This window comes from Pituophis catenifer, unplaced genomic scaffold (assembly GCF_029215685.1).
Source record: "Pituophis catenifer annectens isolate HBS135680 unplaced genomic scaffold, rPitCat1.0.hap2 SCAF_4, whole genome shotgun sequence".
In the NCBI taxonomy this organism is placed as follows: domain Eukaryota; kingdom Metazoa; phylum Chordata; class Lepidosauria; order Squamata; family Colubridae; genus Pituophis; species Pituophis catenifer.
The window spans coordinates 106846274-106866632 of NW_027256884.1; the positions used below are offsets into that span (position 1 = coordinate 106846274).

Sequence of the window (20359 nt, forward strand, 5' to 3'; positions counted from 1 at the left end):
ATTGTATTCATAATTGCTTATTTTAAATAATAAATTACTTATTTTACATTTCTCGAGTTGTTGAGGCTATATTAGGATTTTTAAAGGAGAGTTAATTTCATTCTGGAAAGTCGTTCACCAGAATTGATATAAAAATATTGAGCAAGTAGGTTTATAAAGAAAAACAATGTCAGATTTTAATCTTACATTGTGAAGAGAATTCGCTCATTTGTCCCATGCTCCCTATTCCACTTATGTCATGTCTATTATATTATTTATTGTAATTGTAAATTTTAAATTACCTTGAAATGCAGTAACGAAAAGATGGTTTATAAATATTGTGAAAAACAGTCACTAAGTACTGTATCAATTGACTGACTTTATTGTTGCAAAATGTTTTGAAAAGAATCCTAGCTGCCAATTATTAAAACTAATTTTGATCTAAGATCTTGAAGAGAAAGTAGCATTAACTTATGTTTTTCCCCACAGATTTCATTGTGATATACTCCAGAATATTTAAACTTATGTATAGAATTAAACAGCGGTATGGCATTTGTTAGCTGCAGGTAATCACTTAAATGGGGCTTTCTGGATTCTTTTGCACACCTGTTAATTTGGTTCTCCCTTCCCAATATTAAATATTACATAGGTGTCTACAAGTAACCATGGTGATGAAAAAATGATGAGACATATGTACAATAATGTCACACTGCAAATCCTATCCTTTTGAATGTTTATTTATTTATTTATTTATTTATTGGTTCGATTTATATGCTGCCCTTCTCAGGGCGGCTTACAATGCGTTAAGCAATAGCCTTCATACTTTTGTATATACCTGCTTAGTAGGGCTTTCGGCCCCTCTAAGCGGTGTTCTTTTTATACAAAGTCATCTTATTGCCCCCACAATCCGGGTCCTCATTTTATTTACCTCGGAAGGATGGAAGGCTGAGTCAACCTTGAGCCTGGTGAGATTTGAACTCACAGTAATTGCAGGTAGCTGGCAGCTAAGTGCTACTTAACAGCACTTTAGTCCACTGCGCCACCAAGGCTCTCATCTTGACATTAGAGCTTAAGTTATGGAGTTTGCGATGCCAGGCATTTTTTATCACTTGTTTCCATACATACTGTGGAATACACTGGCCCTCCAGCAGCAGCAGCAGCAACAACAACAACAACAACAACATATATACACGTATATAAAGACTTACAGGTTTGCCTCTATGCTTGCAGGTCTTAAAATGGCTAACCTCCCTTTCTTGACTGAATTTATGCCACTGTTTTTATGAAATGAGTAAGATAGGAAGGCCCTTAAAAGGGGATGATAGTGAGGCGAGACACATAAATCAGAAGAAGTGTATCACGATGAATGATTGATCTAAGTTTACTAACATTATTGGAACCAAAGAGGATTAATACTGTATATAGTGGAATATATCTGTAGGTAACATTCTATCAAATGATCTCTTAAGACTCTTGTTCTTTTCAATAGATATAGGGCAGCTCTGTACATATGCTAAGGGGTTGATACATAAAGGGGTATCTCTTGAACTCAGTGGGAAGCCCAACCTGGTAAGGACAATTCTAACATTTGGAGCCATCTACAACATGATGTCCTCCAGATGTTTTGAGGCTAACAACTCAAAGAATTCCCAGCCAGGACACCCCATAATTGAGACTCCTATACTATAGTTTCCTTTGGCATCCATTTGTTATTATCAGTATGAACATGTTATTCTTACTCACACCTTAGTTGGCTTGCAATTAATTGCCTGTATATTATACGCACCAAGTGCTACCTGAAACATTACTTTTACAAGTTTGTTTTTTGCAGACAAACACATCGTTGGTCTCCCATAGGCCATTGTGGCCTTTTAGTTCCACTTGCTATTGTTAACAATCATTTCCAAACCTCAAAAATGATGTACAGTGTAATATCTTTTCACTTTCTGTGCATGTCTATATGTGCATACGGTACTAAAATTTGATTTGTTGTTAGCTATTGTGGGGTTTGGGTTTGTTTTTTTTTTTTTTGCATGCATGGATATAGCCCCTTCATTTGTACAATCGTTTTCAGCTGAAATAGGCTTTCAGAGTTTATATAAAATCAATAAAAACAGGATAGTTCCTGCCTCTAGGTTTACAACACAAATGGGAAAAAAGATATGGAAAAAAAGATATACCAAGAAAATCCAAATATCAAATATATAAAGTTATTATAATGGCTGGCTTAAGGGAAAATACACATATGCTGCTTTTTTGGCCCATTCGGTTTCAATATTAGCTTTAAAATGTTAAACAATTGACTAGTAACAGAAGCATCGTAAACATCTCATGAGGAGCACAACTTTGGAAAATATGAACTTAAAAAGTCTCAAAGAAAGAACTTTTACAGACAGGTCATCATCACCATAAAAACAATTTTTTAAGGAATTTTAAAAGCAAGGTGAATTTAAGGGAAATTAACTCCAAATGTAGCTGAGTACCCCAAATTTTTTAAAGCAGATTTTGATACATTCACACCAGTGGTGGGTTCCTCCCGGTTCGGTCCGGTTCGGCCGAGCCGGTAGCGGTGACGATATGACATCACCGAACCGATTCTCCCACCCCCCTTCCACGTTATTCTTACCTTTTATTTGGTCCCACCCCCAATCTATTGCTGCCTCCTGAGTCTCAGCTGATGACTAGAGGGAAAAAAACTGTTTAAACTCTTGCCGCGGGGCTTCAAAGGGCCGTCCTACAGCTGATCAGTGTTAAAAGCAAACAAATGAGTCGGGTTGTAAGTGCGAGGATTGGTCGTAAGTGGGAGGACCTTCCAGAAATGAAGGACTGACCAGCTAGCCACACCCACCTAGTCACATGACCTCCAAGCCCCACCCACAAAATAAGCCACGCCCACAGAACCGGTAGTAAAAAAATTTAGAACCCACCCCTGATTCACACCAATTGTCAATAGGATCCCACAGCAAAAGAAAACAATGGGAAAAGGTATTTATGATGGCTGGAAATTCCTATAAAAAGAAATGTAAAAATGTAAAAGGACAACGGCAAACAATTCTAATGAGGGAGGGAGAGGGAGAGAGAGAGAGAGAGAAGAGAGAAGAAATGTGCTTGTGACTACAGAAAAAGTTTAGTAATGTTCTGAAAATATTAAAAAGATGCATGTAGAAAATGGAATGTGGGTCAGCTCATAAACCCAGAGCGTAGACAGATAGCCTGAAATTCTAGACTTGATATCAGAAAATGAAAGCTTGGAATGAGCTTGGTGAAGGATGGTAAGAATACCAATTAAGGCTTCTTCTTTTTTTGCCATGTTCAAAATAAAAAGAAAGGGATTAGTGTACAAGCTGCTCTGTGAAGGAGGCAAAATGCTAATAAAGAGCAAACAGTCAGTATTTAGATTCGGTCTTTTCCATTAAAAGTATCTGTTCCACCAGGAAATAGGAACAGTAAAATAAAAGAGCAGGATTGAAGCATGAGACTGATAAAAACATCTCAGGGAATACTTGTTTTTACTTTGAATAAGTTTATGTCTAGGATCAACATTCTACGATAGTGAACGAATTAGCTGGTAGCATGAGCAAAAACTATATTTAAGAAATCCTGAAGACCAGATTTTTTTATTTTTTTTATTTGTTTGTTTGTTTATTTATTTATTTATTTATTTATTTATTTATTTATTTATTCATTCAATTTATATGCCTCCCCTCTCCAAAGATCCAGGGCGGCTCACAATACACTCAAAAAATCACTATAAAAACACTTAAAAATTAAAAACATTAAAGACATTAAAACCCATTCACATCATTCATGGCCGGATCTCGTCAGATCGCAAAGCGAGATCAACGGCCCCAGGCCTGCAGGAAAAGCCAGGTCTTCACCTCTTTTCGGAAGGCCAATAGGGTGGGGATGGTCCGGACCACAGGAGGTAACTGGTTCCAGAGAGCTGGGGCAGCCACAGTGTTGTGGTCATCTATCAGAGCCCGCTTCCTTTACATTAACAGAGAAGGCCCTCCCCTGCGGGCCCGCCAGCTGGCATTGTTTAGCTGACGGGACCCGGAGGAGACCCACTCTGTGGGATCTTACCGATCGCTGGGAGCTATGCATGAAATGCTAGAGGAAATGCTAAATGACTAGATGAGAGGTAGTATGGTCCCAGTCTTCAAAAAGAGTAGAAAGATAGGTTTAGTAAACGACAGATGTAGGAGACTGACAAGAATCCTTCATAATATTCTAGACCAGCAGTTCTCAATCTTTGAGGCTTGGCGGCCCAGTGGGGAAGGGGGAGAGGAGAACTGGGCTGCATGAGCACAGATCAACTTGCGTAAGTAGTGGGCTGGCATGCACATGTCCAGCAGCCTCCCACAAGTTGAGCTGCACGCATAAGCATGCAGGTTCCAGCCACCCACTTGCACAATCCTGGATAGCTCAACAGACTAAGCACTGTAATTTAACACTAGCTGTCTGCAATTAAAGTAAGATCGAATCTCGCCAGGCTCAAGGTTGACTCAGCCTTCCATCCTTTCTAAGGTAGGTAAATTGAGGACCCAGTTTGTGGGGGCAATAAGCTGACTTTGTATAAAAATATACAAAAAGTATGATGGCTATTGCTTAACACACTGTAAGCCGCCCTGAGTCTCCGGAGAAGGGCGGCATATAAATCAAATTAAAAAAAATAATCCAATTCTGAATAGGCCACGGCCTGGTAGTGGGCCGTGGGCCATGGGCCGTGGGTTGAGGATCCCTGTTCTAGACCAATTCACATTGTTTTCAAAGGTATGCCTGTAGCACAAATGCCGTTAAGTTCCTCCACTTTCTTTGGCAATGTAATATTAGGGTAACGAAAAAAAGAAATAGAAAAGTCCTCGTTTTACAAGTTCACTTAGTAACCGTTTAAAGTTACAACAGCACTGAGAAAAGGGACTTATCACCGTTTTTCTTACTTATGACTCTTACAGCATTCCCATGATCATGTGATCAAAATTCAGATGCTTGGCAACTGACTTATATATATGACAGTCGCAGTGCCCTGGGATAATGTAATCTCCTTTTGTAACCTTCTGACAAGCAACGTCAATGGGGAAGCCAGATTCACTTAACAACTGTGTTACTAATTTAACAACTGCAGTGATTCAGTTAGCAACTGTGGCAAGAACATTCGTTGAATGGGGGGAAATTCACTTAACAAATGTTTCACTTAGCAACAGAAATTTGGGACTCAATTGTGATCGTCAGTCGAGGACTACCTATAGTTTTGTCATGCATTCATTCATCAAAATAGTAGGGGCAATGGGCAATCAAATCCCACCATTAACATGCCTTATATGCATTGCAATGATGTAAGAAAGGTGTGGGGCTTCAATTGATCTGGTTGCATCCCATTATCTTGATACTGTTGACACGCCCTGAAGATGTCTCTGGTACCCATTGCTCCTACTAGAAACCCCATGGCTATTTGAACCAACATTTCAATGAAATAAGGCACATTCAAAAATTTGATTGAAAGTACACAAAAGAGAACATTAAGCAAAATCTGGGATGTGCAATATGTTTCTTTATATCAAGTAATGTATGTGGAGATCATATTTTTATTCTCCACCAAGTCATTAAGAAATGTACGAATATACAAAAGATGTTTTATCATATGTTCACTGATTAAACATGAGAAAATGAATAGTTTGAATTAAGAAATGCTTTCTATGAATAGAATGTCGCGGTTAGTTGCTGAATGTAATAAGAACAGTATATGACAGAAGTAAAACGTTCATGAGAATAAATTATGTGCTTAGCAAATTGTTTAATACTATGCAGGGACAAGTTGTATAGTGCCTCTTCGATTGTCTAATCTTATTTACAGATAAATGTAACAGGAATGCTTGGAGGGAAAAGGTATGTTGGCTGGGGACATGAATCTATACGTACTTTTATATGCAGACAATGCCCTGCTGCTGGCTGAGAAATCAAGTGATTTGCAGCAAGCGTTAGCTTGCATCTCAAAAGTTGATTTCCATTTGCAATCCAAGCCTTAATGCTTGACAGAGCCAAAAGCATAAATCCCAAACAACAATGTGTTACATTGCGGAACCTTTGCAAAGATCCTTTCATTTTTGAAACCCCAAACGGAAAAATATTCCATCGTTCAAGAAAATTCATGATAAAATTGGTTGGGATCATGCTAGGATGGGCAACTGCCTGTTGACATGAGTATTTGTTTGGAGCAGAACTGCATTTAGAGGGTGCATGCACAATTTCATGCCACTTATTTTCTGATTTCCTCCCAGATTTTGGGAGGGGGAATTGGGAGCCCTTTCATTCATTTTTTTAAAAAAGTGAGTTTATTGAGATCTTATAGCGCATTATAATGCGCATTATAGCGCATTTTCTGTAGATTAAAATTCCAATACTTTAAAAAATACTCCATGATGTCTTGCGATCAATTCTTTCCAACTGTAAAATCATACAATGAAATCAACAGCAGAGACTCTGGCTCAAATGCCAGGGGAAACAGCTACGTTTTCAGAACCTTACGAACGGCTAACAGGGTCAGGACCTCTCTACGAGATGTTGTTCCATAAGGGAGGGGCTGTTATAGAGGACACAACTTCTAGGCCCAACAAAATAAAACTGTTTACAAAATAGAACAGAACAGAATAACAAAGTTGGAAGGGACCTTGGAGATCTTCTAGTCCAACCCCCTGCTTAGGCAGGAAACCCTATACCATTTCAGACAAATGGTTATCCAATTTCTTCTTTAAAACTTCCAGTGTTGGAGAATTCACAGCTTCTGAAAGCAAGTTGTTCCACTGGTTAATTGTTCTGTCAGGAAATTTCTTCTTAGTTCTACAGTAGGTTGCTTCTCTCGATTAGTTTCCACCCATTGCTTCTTGTCCTGCCCACGGGTGCTTTGGAGAATAGCTTGACTCCATCTTCCTTGTGGCAGCCCCTGAGATATTGGAACACTGCTATCATGTCACTCCTAGTCCTTCTTTTCATCAGACTAGACATACTCAGCTCCAGCAATGATTCTTTATACGTTTTAGCCTTCAGTCCCCTAATCAACTTCGTTGCTCTTTGCACTCTAGTTTCTAGAGTCTCAATATTTTTTAACATTGTGACGACCAAAACTGGATGCAGTTTTCCAAGTGTGGCCTTACCTTACAAAAGGGAACCTGGAGCTTGCCTGCTGTAGTAGATCTGTGGGGCAAGGGGAAGAGTGGAAGAAAAGCAGTCCTGCTAGTAGCCTGGTCCTGTGCTATGTACAGAGTTTTACAGGTGAAAACCAGCACCAGCACCTGCCCCTGGGGAATCTGTGTAGTTCATGGAGCAAAAGTGTTATTTGGTCATAGCGACAGATGGTGAAAACTGCCCATGCTGTTGTGGTCTGCATTTCAGCTTCTGAATGCTTTTCAAGGGCAGTTCCATGTACAGCATATTGCATCAATCCAAATAGGAGGTTGCAGACACATTGGAAGAAGTTAGTATGAAAGCATAATGTCTAAGAATAATAATGTAAGAAATGTATGCCTTGGAATAATCCTAATTTGAATTTGAACATTATCATTGTCATTGTTGTTGTCAGCCAGTCATGTCCAATTCTTGGCCATTCTAGGGACCAACATTCTCCATGCCCCTCTGTCTTGCACCACCTCCTTCAGATTCTCTATGCTATGCTCATCCCGATGTCATCCTTTATAACGTCCAGCCAAAGAATATTAGGACTTCTTTTTCCACTGATCACTCTCAGCATGATTGATTTTTTGAGTGAGTCAGCTCACATGACACAACCATAGTATAATAGTCTTTGTCTGGCAGTCTTGAAAATTATCATTATGTTAATTATTACTGTAGAACAGTATTGTCAAACATGCTTTAAACTAAGTTACAAAAAGAGAAATTTAGATAGTCAAAAAAATTTAAATGGCAGTATTCACTGAAATCTTCTTGATTTCACAATCATGTTTTCCCAGGCTAGAGAATTCTAGGAGTTGAAATCTACACATATTAAAGTTCTCAAATTTTGAGATGCTTTAACATCATCTAAAACTCCCAATTTACTGTTGATATCGGAATGTATTTTGGAGGATTCTATGTTCATAGTTTGGTTGTGTGTATGTATGTGTATCTATGTACATACACACAATTAAAAAGCATTGCTAAGATTGATGTTATTTGCAAGAACTCTTTAATTGTGAAGTTCTTAAATAGTAGTTAAGTATATTTTTATGACCTTAAAATCAAACCATTCAAAAGGTTCTTTTTCTTGCTTAGTGGGTACCATAGAGAATGTTTTAAAAATAGTCAAGTTCATTGTGGTTGATTGTCCAGTTCATTGTGTTGTAAATGGTGAGCAGATTCTTAATCTTGATATGGGCTTGTCCTGCTATTTGCACTTCAGGAACAGCCTCATGTAAAGCATGTTGCAGTAATCGAAAGGAGCAGCTACAAAGACATGGATTACTTTGAGCACCACTTCCCAGACCAAGAATGGCACAATTGGCACACCAGTCAAAGGTGCGCAAAGGATCTCCTAGCAATGGCTGCCACCTGCTCTTTCAGGAGGACCCTCATATTGTACGCTGGGTGTTTGGGGGTAGTGCAACCCCATTCAGAATCAAAGATGAAAGAACTTTGTCTCTGGAGATACAAATATCCTATCCACAGCCACTCTGTCTTGCTACGGTTGAGTCAAGAGTCCCAAAGGTGCTTATTCAAAAGTCAACTGGACTTTCTTGGTTTTTCCTTGAAAAAGTTCTATTTCCCATCGAAGAAGCTTCTTCAGTTCTAACTTTTCATCCAAGAAGCTTCTTCAGAAAGTCCAGTTGCCTTTTGGAAAATCACCTTTAGGACAACTATGACCTGGATAATTGAGAATCTCTACAGACATTGATGATCTCTCACCCTGTTCTGTGTACGGAGATCCATGGAGATTGTGAGTTAAAGTCTTTTTTTTTTTTTTTTGGCAGCAAGACATTGGAAGGAACAGATGTTCCAGTGTCAGTAATTGAGAGGAGGAGGGGAAGAAACCATAAAAAAAACATGCCAAAAATGAAGGGTAGTGAAGGGCGTGGCATATGATTTTAGATTACAGGAAAGCATATTTTTCTTCTTACTTATTCAGCTTGCTTGGTCACTCATTCATCATGTGAGTGTTAGGAGCATCTTCCCAATGGTGTTGTATAGTTCTGCTCCATGTCAGACCAAGTGCTTGTTTCATTATTCTTTCCCTGGAGATTGTGTGAGTCTGGGGAAGAATGGACTTCAGCTTATTCCTGAGAAGACTGAGTAGCTATTGATTTTAGGTCCCCTAGATTTGTTGACTTTTGATCTTCAGTTATAAATGGGGTAGCACTCTTCCTAGCAATTTGGGGGTCTTCTTGAATTCTCAGCTCCTGCTCTGTTGACAAAAAGTAACAGTACGATATGTTATTCTATTTTAAACCATTTTGTTTTATTTCACACGGTAAACATAAATAATAATCCATCCCATTCAGTACAAAAAGCATAGTAGATCTGAATCAGCAGATGTATCCATTGTTTAAGGCACTGAGAGAAGGAAATACAGAAACTATAGAAAACAGTGACTCATTTAATTCAAACACTTCAATTCAAGTCATCTTGAGTCAGACCACTGAGTACACTTAAAAAAAATCCAAGCTGCATTCATAGTAAGTGTATACTGCTTTATTGATTTTGATTAAATAATTAATTTTCCAAATTGGCCAATGGTCTAAGAATGACAGTGCTTTGGACCACAATGCTTTGTGCTATTAAAAAAACCCACAAAACTACAATACCGCTTTAAGAATTTTTCTGGTTACAATATAGCAAAGATTGATTTATATCTTTAACTGCCTTTGATGGAAGAAATTTTACAGTATTAGAAAAGTTAGGATAGGATAGTGTACCAAATACAATTTTTTAAATTAAGGCTACAATAAATTTTGCTTGTATGTTTTTTAAGACGAAAGGGAGTCTGAGATGATGGTAGATTAGATGTTTCATCTAATGATCCTAATTTACTTTTTGATTCACTGCATTCAGTTTATTTGTTCCATTAGTATTTCAATGCTGTTAGAAGAGGGGAAAAATGAAGAATCAGTAGAGCTGTGTGCATTTAAAAAATGATTCAACAGAAGTGCTTTGGATGTTTGGGCAAGCACAACACAAAGGCTCTTAAAGCAGACGCAGACTTGCACAGAAGCTTGAAAAAAGGGGCTGTTTTAATGAGTATCAAAAAATAAAAAATGCTGAGCTGCTATGAAGGTGAAACATTTCTTCCTAACCATTTTTGAAGCATGTGCAATCCTTGCCAGTAACTGCTGCTTCTTGAATTGATTCCAAGCAATTAAAGTTCTTATGGGAAACGGAATGCCGTGTTATTGTCACACGGCACTTAAACCTTGCTAGATGAAGAAACAAAATGAAGGCAATACTTTTTACTCTGATTCTGGGCAAACATTTTATCCTATTCTGCTGTGCCGATTTTAAATAATTGCAAAATGATTACATGAGATAAAATATGTATGTGGAAGAGCTATTGTATTTTCTTTCCTTCAAAATGTATTCTTTTCTTTGGGAAGCAAAAGAATTGGAGAGAACAAAGAAAAACTTGTTGATGAACTGGCAAAAGCATCTTAAAGGTGGTAATGATTACAAAATTCTAGGACAAAAGCATTAATTTTAAAACTTTAGGGCCAATAAAAAGAAGGAATAAATGCACAAATAAAAGTTTGCATTCATTTGATTTACAGCAGCAATATTCAGAGCATGGTCTAGTAATAACTGTGGATCCTGTGCGGTGTACACTCACAAGATTTAATATAAACTTATTTCCAACCTATCCTTCATTAGTACCTACACAAAGTAATGCACAATGTGGCAGTGGAGAGGTTAAATGCCTTGTGCAGACACTATATCCCTAAACAGTGGTTCTAATTATGGGATACAAATTATAGTGGTCCAAAAGGAAGAAAGCAGCATACTGTGCCAAAAAGTGGTACTGGATTGTGTCCATATTGTCTTGTACAATATGGGCAACAAATAATTATAAATAGAGCAATAAAATTTTATCTACATTCTAAATATTAAGACCATAACAATATTTAAATACTTTCACAGATTATAAATCCTCTCTGACATGTTTGCTTCCATATTCCAAATCTTGTACTTTTGGAGCCAACCATGTGAAATAAATCTTTACTGGATCAACATTCCAGTGTTTATGAAATGATATTGGAACTTGATGGGATAGGAAGTCCTTCGGGTAATCCATTGGGCGAGCCTAGAATTGAAGTAAAAGAGAGAATGAGTTGCATACTTATAAAATAATTTCTTCAATTATAAAAAAAAAGAAGCAAAGATAATGTATTCTTAAATCAGATACAGATACAGCCCTGTGAAGTGGATGACATGATAAGCACAGTAGGAATGTACGGTGTCTTTGTAGAAAATCTGTTCACCCTGACCTTTACAAATGTAGGTCTTTGTGACAAGATGAATCTAATATGGCAGTGAGACAGGGCTATTATTATTCCAATGAAACTTTGCATATACAATTTGAATGGCTGCAAATAGCTAATGTAACCGCTGTGTATATGGTAAACAAAGCTGTATTTTTTCTTTTTAGGAGAAGCATTACTAAATCCCATTATCTGATAACCAATAATGGATAAAACAAATTGTTCTACTGTCAACAACATTCTGAAAGAAAATAGAAAAGCTAAGCGTATTTTTTCCAGTAAGTTAAAAATATTGTGTTATTTAAGAGAAAGGTAGTTAGGCCTGAGAAAGTAGGATAGTGAAATGAAGGGAAAAGCAAAGCTTCTGGCCTTTGAAGCAATATAAATTAAAAAAATGAGCATTTTATTAGTCCTCCTTATTAAAGTATGGATTTAAATTATGCACTTAAGAATAATATTACCTTCATGCTTAGATGATATAAAAGGATATAAAACACTGTTTTTTCCTCCAAATTCTACAATCTGTCTGCCATGAGAACTGTGGTACTGGATAGACCATAAGATACATTGTACTTTATACCATATATTGTATATATAAATAAATACTGTATTTCTCCAAAAAGGCGACCCACCTTGAAAAGAAGCCCTATCATGTTTTTGAGTGCATGCGATCATATTAAGCCCCACCCTCAAAATTAGCCCTAATTAAGACCCTGCCCACCCCAGGGTGAGGGAGTGGGGTGAGGCACACAGGTAAAAAATTAAGCTAGGGTGGGGATGGGGGTGGTGGAGCTGCCCTACTTACCAGGCATCACACACCCTGACACTTGCCTTGCCTTCTTCTGCGGCTGCTTCTTCTGCGGCTGCTTGCCACCGCCTGCACGCATCGCCTGGCCTCCATTTCGCCTTTAGATGTCTGCTGGAAGGCATCTGCAGCCGATAACAGAACTCTGGATCGATCTGGAGTTGTGGCAAGTGGCCACAGAAGAAGTGGGCCAGCAGCGGACTCCTCCTGGGCATGGCTGTTGGTGCCACCGCCACGACGTGAGTCAATAATTAGAACCCTCCAAAAAGAAGACCTAGCCGTTTTTTCAAGGCTCAAAAGAAATAAGATCTGGACTTCTTTTTGGAGAAACACAGTAAATATATTGAGTTGCCTTTTGCTTCCACAATAAAGAGAATTTTTAAAGAATACAAGAATGTATCAATTTTGATCAGCTACTTGTATATGAAGGTAACTTGAATATACATTTTGCTTCCTCATCTGTTTTGCTTTCTCCATTTGAAATTTAAATGTTAAACTAAATCCCAAGAAATAAGAATAATAAATAAATGAATGGGCTATACTTTAAGAATTGTGCTTGCACTGTAAAAATGATTAAAATCTGACTTAATTTTCAACATAGCAAATGTTATTTATGCTCTGTCCTTAAACTTTCATATTTATTTTATAATAAAATTATTTTGCAATTCAGTGTGTGGCATCTCCAGGAACTTCTTTTTTCATGAGTCAAATACAGCATCCCTGAAAAGTTGCTGCTAATCAAACATCAATATGCAAAATGGATAGTTGTGATCTGGAATTATAGAATTTCCTCTACCTAATTTGTTTTATATTTTAATTTATTATTTAATCAATTTTTATTCTGCTTTCATATTAAGATTCATACATTTTGCCTTATGACTCTGCAGAATGTTAAAATTACTGTGAGGATTTATGCTTCCTTGAGGCCATATTGTACCAGAAGGCTGAATAGATGAAAAACTGGATGACTTTGGATAGCACCAAAGCATTTCTTCATCTGCAGTTAAGCATTTTGGCATAATAAGTTGTTTTACTTGCCACATAATGAGAAGACAGATTGAAATAAAAGCTTAAGAGGTAACAATTTCATAATCTGAATTGTTCAGCCAACAGTTACAGTAACAAGATCATCCCAGGACATTAATTATATACTTATCAAAAATTAAGAGTATTTAAGTAGATTCCCCAGAGTCTATATCTTCTAGAAGGATAAAGTGAAATAGCATTGGACCATTTCCTATTAGAAACCAACTCTATAGTCTAAACATGAAATGGCTGCTAATTGTTGATATGAGAATGCTAATAATATGTATAAATTGTTAATTTATTATTTAATGTAGTTTGCATACTTATGAAAAAAGCAGAATATAAATATTTTAAATAAATAATTGTTTATTTGAAACAGAAAAAGTTGCCCCAGCCACTAAATACGTCTGATATCAATATAATCATATGATCATTTCTTCATGTTTCAACATTTTTCAGAAGTTATACTAATTACATGAGTTTTTAAATGATATTCATGTTTCACTGAAACTTTAGGAGTCCATTTTTCATATAATCCCCCTTTGTCAGCATTTTCTATTGCTTTCACGTTACCATTACAAAAGGGTTCTAAATAAATTTGGTGATAATCAGCATATGTTAAAAAGTTAAGGCATTACAGTAGTGGCCAAAATTGTGGAAACCTTTCGGGAAAAATGTATTTTTGAGGTTTGATGGCTAATAACACCACTTTTTTTTGAGTTTCAAGATAATCATATTTCACTGCTGGAATGGCCTTGGAATAGTCCAGACCTTAATCCAATTGAAAATCTATGGAGCTAACTAAAGAAACTTGTTAGTCAGAAGCGACCCAGCAATAAAACCCAGTTAATAGAAGCAATCATTCAAACCTGGTTTCACATTATAACAGCTGCAGAACTAAAAGACTTGGTCCACTCCATGGGAAGACGTTGTAAGGCCGTAATTCATGCTAAAGGCTACCCAACTAAGTATTAACTGACATGATAATTTTTTTATATCTCATTTTTTCTATGGTGGTAATTTTGGTATATATCATTTTTTCTATGGTGATAATTTTTGTATATCTCATTCTGTGTTTCACTTTTCTTCTTTATACTGTAACTGCTATTCTAATAGCAAATCCTTCATAAAAGTTACTGCATTACATTCTTGATTAAATTATCTTTCTATTGATATATAATTTTATGGTACTACTCCAAAAAAAGTGGTGTTATTAGCTAGTTTTAGAAAATACACTTTTCCAAAAAGGCTTCCACAATTTTGGCCACTACTGTATATTTTGGAAATTACATTTGTTTGAACAATGATAAAACACAACTTAGGGAAGAATATTGTGTAGTTATATGTGGAAATTGAAAACCACAAAATCTGTGGTTAAAACTACAATGAAATATTTAATCTCTCCTGAATTTTTTTTTAAAAATGATCTAAACACGTCTTGTAATATTTTGACAGCTGTGTTGTGAGAAGATGCTCTAGTTGGAATTTGTATCAAGGCCAGATATTGATAAATATTGATAATATTTATGAAAATAAGTATGATTTGAAGCATCGGGATATTCATTGTATGTTCACCTGTTTCCACTTTATTATTCTGGAAGGGTTTAATTTGAGCAGACCAAAAAAAAAATCTTTTACTATCCTATTAATAATGTGTGTTCTGTATTTCATTGCCAAAGTTACAGCCTTCTACTTATAGTTTTGAAATGCCCTTGCATCCCTGTTCTCAGGTCTAAGTAGTAAAGATTCTAAGAAAAAGCAGGAATGGTTTTGTAATATATTTCCCAGCTGTTGTATCATTTTAATTAGGTTTTAAGGAAATTGAACTAATATTAACCATGAGATACTTAGTGACATATAATGACACTCACCTGATGGAAGAGAGGGCTGTGTGTAACTGGAATTCCTAAACCACTGAAACACATTCCAATTACCATATCATCAGGGGCATCATTGCTGTAGCACCTGCACTTACTAGCAAACAGTTTTTGGATTGCTTCTCTATTGAAGACCATCCTTTTAAGGCAAATCCAAAAAGAAATTAATAATCAAGAAGATAAGCATTATTATTGAGTAAAAAGTTTTATCTACTAACAGCAATTATGAGTTCTTAGCAGTCATTGCAAACAGATTATTACTGCTCTGGGTCTCCTAATGAAATCATAATGCCCTATGTTCTTCCATGTCTCTAGTCAACATAACCTAATGGATATCATTAGTTGTTATTGATAGCAGAATCTGTTTTAGGATTATTGACAAATTAGATGCTCAGTCATATACCACTTCCAAATACAACTCAACTGAGGAAAAAAAAAACCTTTCACAATACAACAAGGTTAAAAAGAGAAGCCAATAACTCTTGTTTTATTATCTGTGGGTTATTGACATTAAGCCAGTATTTTTAAAAGCCTGTCAACTTTCTTATTTGGACTAAGCCATGGATATTTTAGAAAAATCATGTAATAGCCTCACTCCCACATGCCTTTCACAGAAGATATTCTACAGCTACAATCTTCTAGTCTTTCAGGGAAGAGGCCCTTCAAATATACAGCTTTAATAAATCAGAAATGATCTCAAACTGTACTCACAGCTTTGAATTTCTTTTTGCTATGCTTATTTGTCTATTGAAATGCTACTGTAAATTACCATATTGCTATTTACAAAGTTAGGACATTTTTATATTTCATATTCTTGTAAAAATTCTGTGACAGTAGGACTACAAAAATCTCATTCATAATGGCAGAGCCTGGTATGAGAAGAAATCTATCCGTCATGAAAGCAACTGAAAACTTAAGTTATTGCTCTTATGTATCTTTACTCCTTTGAATAATTTAAATGACTTACCCTCCTCCACCAGTAATGTAACTATAGCCTCCTGATCCTAAACCATAGCCATAGCGTTCCCCGAGAACCACTGGCTCACTTGAGTCATAGCAACTGAGTAATTTCTGGAGCCTAGAGATGCTAGAACAAAAACCACATAGTGAAATATCATCTAATATATTTAATTACTTTTAAAAAATCCCAAACCCTGAAGCTATCAGCTTAAGCAAGCACATGTACGTAGCTGAAACGGAATATTTAAGAGAATGTCTTTTGAATATTTAAAATTTTCAGTAGTTACTTTAAAAAAAAACCCTCTTTGCTTCTAAAAAAATCTATATAATCATCAAATATTACTATAAAAAGAATAAGCTTTTCTGTCATACTCTTTGGGTCTTTTCTTCCATATAAAGGCCTATAACCTTGTTCCCTCCTAATTTTAATATTCTAAAGCAAAAGTTATTTTTATAAAACTCTTGTATCAGGCTGAATCATTTAACTTATTTCTACAATTACACCCCCACTGGTAAAAATGACAAAAATTCAGGGTTGATGTCTGCAGCAAATCATAATGATGTTGATGATATGTGCTCATCTGTGATTGTAATAAAGATCTGTTTCGATGATTTCATTATCATAGCCCTTGTGTGGTCTGTCCACCTGGTGCGATACCTGAATTGCAGTATTTCCATTGTAAATGTAGGATACACATTTCAACATTTGCCCCTTTCACAGAGGACTGTGAAATAGGATGTAGAGGACTATATCCAAATCTTGGTTATCTAATTACAGAATAAAGGTTTTTCAGCACTGATCGCCCATATCCACAAGCTATTATACTCAGAAAATTAGGGAGCTTCCCGTATGGAACTTCTCAATAATCTTTGGTTTTGCTGGCAGCTATCATTCACTTCTGGATGTGGTCGTTCTCCTCCTGAGAGGCAGGCCCATGGACTCCAGGTTCCTCCTGAACATATAATTCTTCTGGAGCAACGGTTGGAGTCACTGGCCAGTTTTGGCTGGTTTGCCAAATGCAGCACTTTTTAGAGCAGAAGGCTTTAGCGACAGTTACTCCTAGTTTTATTATCTCCCTATTGTGATGAGTACCCAGGACTGTCTATGAAAACAACCTGGACACTATAGTTGCTATAAAATGCCATGAACCAAATTGACATTTTAGGAACATTTCAGTAGTTTTATTTCCAATTCAAGTTTCAAGGTGCTGATATTAACTTATAATGGGGGTCATTTTTATCCTGTTTCTCCCATGGTTAGAATCTTTATTTTTTATTACTGTGATTTTTTAAAAAAGATTTTTATGCTTTATATTGTTTTATTTATTGCTGTGCACTATCCAGAATCACCTTTGGCGAAGTGGGTATCTATATAAATTTGATTAATAAATAAATAAAATAAAGTTGTATATTGTTTAGTACCAGATTTTTTATGGGATTGTCTCCTTTGAAAAGGAATCTGCCTATCCTGTTTCACCTACTTGGATAGGGAAGCTACAAATGCCTGAGCTTGGATGGGGAAAAACACAAAAGCAGATACAGAACCACTTCACAAGGGCATGGCACAACATAGGAGATCAAACCTTGCAGGACAAGATTCAGTGGTCCATCTGCATTTGAAAGACAAAGGCCACTCTTTTCAAGACAACAAAGTCCACATGTTGGATAAAGAGGATCACTGGTTTGAAGGAGGGGTAAGGCAGGGGTGAAATCTAAAATTTTTCCCTACCGGTTTTGTGGGTGTGGCTTGGTGGGGTGTGTGTCCTGTGACTGAGTGGGCGTGGCCAACTCAATGTCATTCACAGCCACGCCCACTCAGTCACAAGACCCCCCCCACTAAGCCACGCCCACAGAACCCGGTAGGAAAACTTTTTTAATTTCTATTCTGCCGCCCGCTCGCCACCCGCTCTCTCTTCACTTTGGGTCGGGGGCCAGGGCCCAGGGATGTGCCATTCCCCAGGGCCCTGGAGACACTGCCCGCTTCGACCAGTTCAGGCAATGCACCATTCCCCAACTCCGAACTTGCCCCGGAGCTGCCGCCCACTCACCCTTCGCCTTGGTTTGGGGTTGGGGTCTGGGGCCCAGGGACGTGCCATTCCCCAAGGTCCGGGAGCCACTGCCTGCTCGCCACCTGCCTCAACTGGGCCAGGGAATGCACCATTCCCCGACACCAGCCTTGCCCTGGAACCACTACCCCCTCTCCCTTCGCCATGCAGCATGTCTTTACCTTTTTCCTGCGCCTGGCTGCCAGGGAAGGCAAGAGCCAGAAAGTTACCGGAGCCACTCTCCTTCTTGAATGTGCCACCTCCATCGTCGCCCTGTTCCACGCACCAGCTGCGCAAGCACACACCCAACCTGCCACTGATGAATGAATGAATTAAACGGTGTGCGCTTGCGCAGCCAGTGCAAGACTTCTGGGCGGGTGGGTGAAGCCTCGAACTGCCATCGCTACCAGTTCTCCGAACTACCGGCCATCATCGCTACCAGATCAGCCGAGTCGGTCCGAGCCGGGAGCATTTCACCCCTGGGGTAAGGTAAAGGTGAAGTTTCCCCTCGCTCATATGTGCTAGTCATTCCTGACTCTAGGGGGCGGTGCTCATCTCTGTTTCAAAGCCAAAGAGCCAGCGCTGTCCGAAGATGTCTCCATGGTCATGTGGCTGGCATGACTAAACATCAAAGGCATACGGAACACTGTTACCTTCCCACCAATGGTGGTCCCTATTTTTCTACTTGCATTTTTTACGTGCTTTCGAACTGTTAGGTTGGCAGAAGCTGGGACAAGTAATGGGAGCTCACCCTGTTACGCAGCACTACGGATTCGAACTGCTAAACTGCTGACCTTTCAATCAACAAGCTCAGCATCTTAGCCGCTGAGACATCGCGTCCCTTTAAGAAGGAGGGGTATAAGAGGCCATTTATTTTAACATTGAGCAGCCCTCTCTCAACAGAGGGGGAGGGATAAGACACCACCTATCTCCAGTCTATAATACAGCTCTTGCATCAGTTCCAGGAAGATTCCACAATCAATTGCACTCTGATTCAGGTGACCCTGAGGGCAAAGATAAACCCCCCAAGTGGCCTCATGGGCTTTCAGAGAGAGTGCTAAGGTCCAGATGACTGCACAGGAATATAATCTTTCCATCCTCCACCCCCCCCCCTCCGGTCAGAACCTATCCTTCCATCCTCCCACTATCCAGGCTCAATTGTCAGTACTATCCTTCCACACACACCCCTACATCAGAATTGATGACACTTCTTGGATGAGAAGCGAAACTTTTTCTTCTTCCTCAAGGAAAAAACCCCCAGCCCATTTGCTTTTTGAAAAAGCACCTTTGAGGTAACTATGACCTGGATGACTGAGAAGCTCCACAGACACAGAAGCAGACCTTTTTAATTTTTGGCTGTTGCCAAAAATTCATATTGCTTGTGCTTTGGAAAGTGGCAAATGCACTGCTGTTCCCTATGGTATTTGTGGGCTGAATATCTTGTTGCATAAAGGTCATTTTTAACATTGCTCTTTAATTTTAGCATTTGATGTCAAATCTGAAATGTTTAATTATTGGTTTGAATTATTATTTATGATGATAATTTTTAGGAGTCTTTGGAAGTTGGTGGGATATTAATTTTTGGAATATACACTATATTGCATTTTTTAATAGGTATAATATATGTACCAAGATAAATAACAAGTGGGTATAGTTTTACTTTTAATTTAATCGCTCTGCTCTAGTAATATAGACTAGCTTTTAAATTATGCAGAAAAGAGGTTTGGGTGAATTTATATGATATAATTACATTTATATTCAAGTGTGATGTACATAAGGATATTTGGCATCAAACGGTGACATTTTAATTACTTCTGCAGAAGTGGTGGCTGTGTGATTAACTTTCCAGTGATTCTGTTGCCAATATGGAACATGAAATATAAGCTATCATAGATCAGCAAAAGCTGTATATTCCAAATACCAAAAAAAGCATGCCTAAATGGATTTCTTCTAATGTCCTATCTGTTTGGCATCAGTTAATTCGTTTACACATCAGTAAATATTAGACTATTGCTTCAAGACCTGGATGCTGGAAAAGATTGAGAAGCATGCCACTCTCATCACTAGTTTCCCCCATCCCCCAAAAAATCTGAAAGTGAGATCTTTTCACATCATATGACCTCTTTTGTTGCCAAAAATACTATATGTACAATCTTTCCTATGTTCCCAATGCAAGAATTGCTCCTTATTGCTACTTTTCCAAATGTAGCT

At 37.7% G+C, this 20359-nt stretch overlaps 1 protein-coding gene across 1 annotated transcript in view; it reads right to left on the reverse strand.

Annotated features, from left to right (window-relative positions):
* Positions 1 to 10903: 10903 nt before the first annotated feature.
* Positions 10904 to 20359, reverse strand: part of B3GLCT (beta 3-glucosyltransferase) — a 63893-nt gene continuing 54437 nt past the window's right edge. Inside the window, exons 13-15 of the mRNA XM_070943862.1 lie at positions 16111 to 16230; positions 15138 to 15282; positions 10904 to 11257 (exon numbers count right to left, since the gene is read on the reverse strand). Coding sequence (XP_070799963.1) covers positions 11096 to 11257; positions 15138 to 15282; positions 16111 to 16230 — 427 coding nt within the window. The 3' untranslated portion in view covers positions 10904 to 11095. The remainder of the gene's footprint in view (positions 11258 to 15137; positions 15283 to 16110; positions 16231 to 20359) is intronic.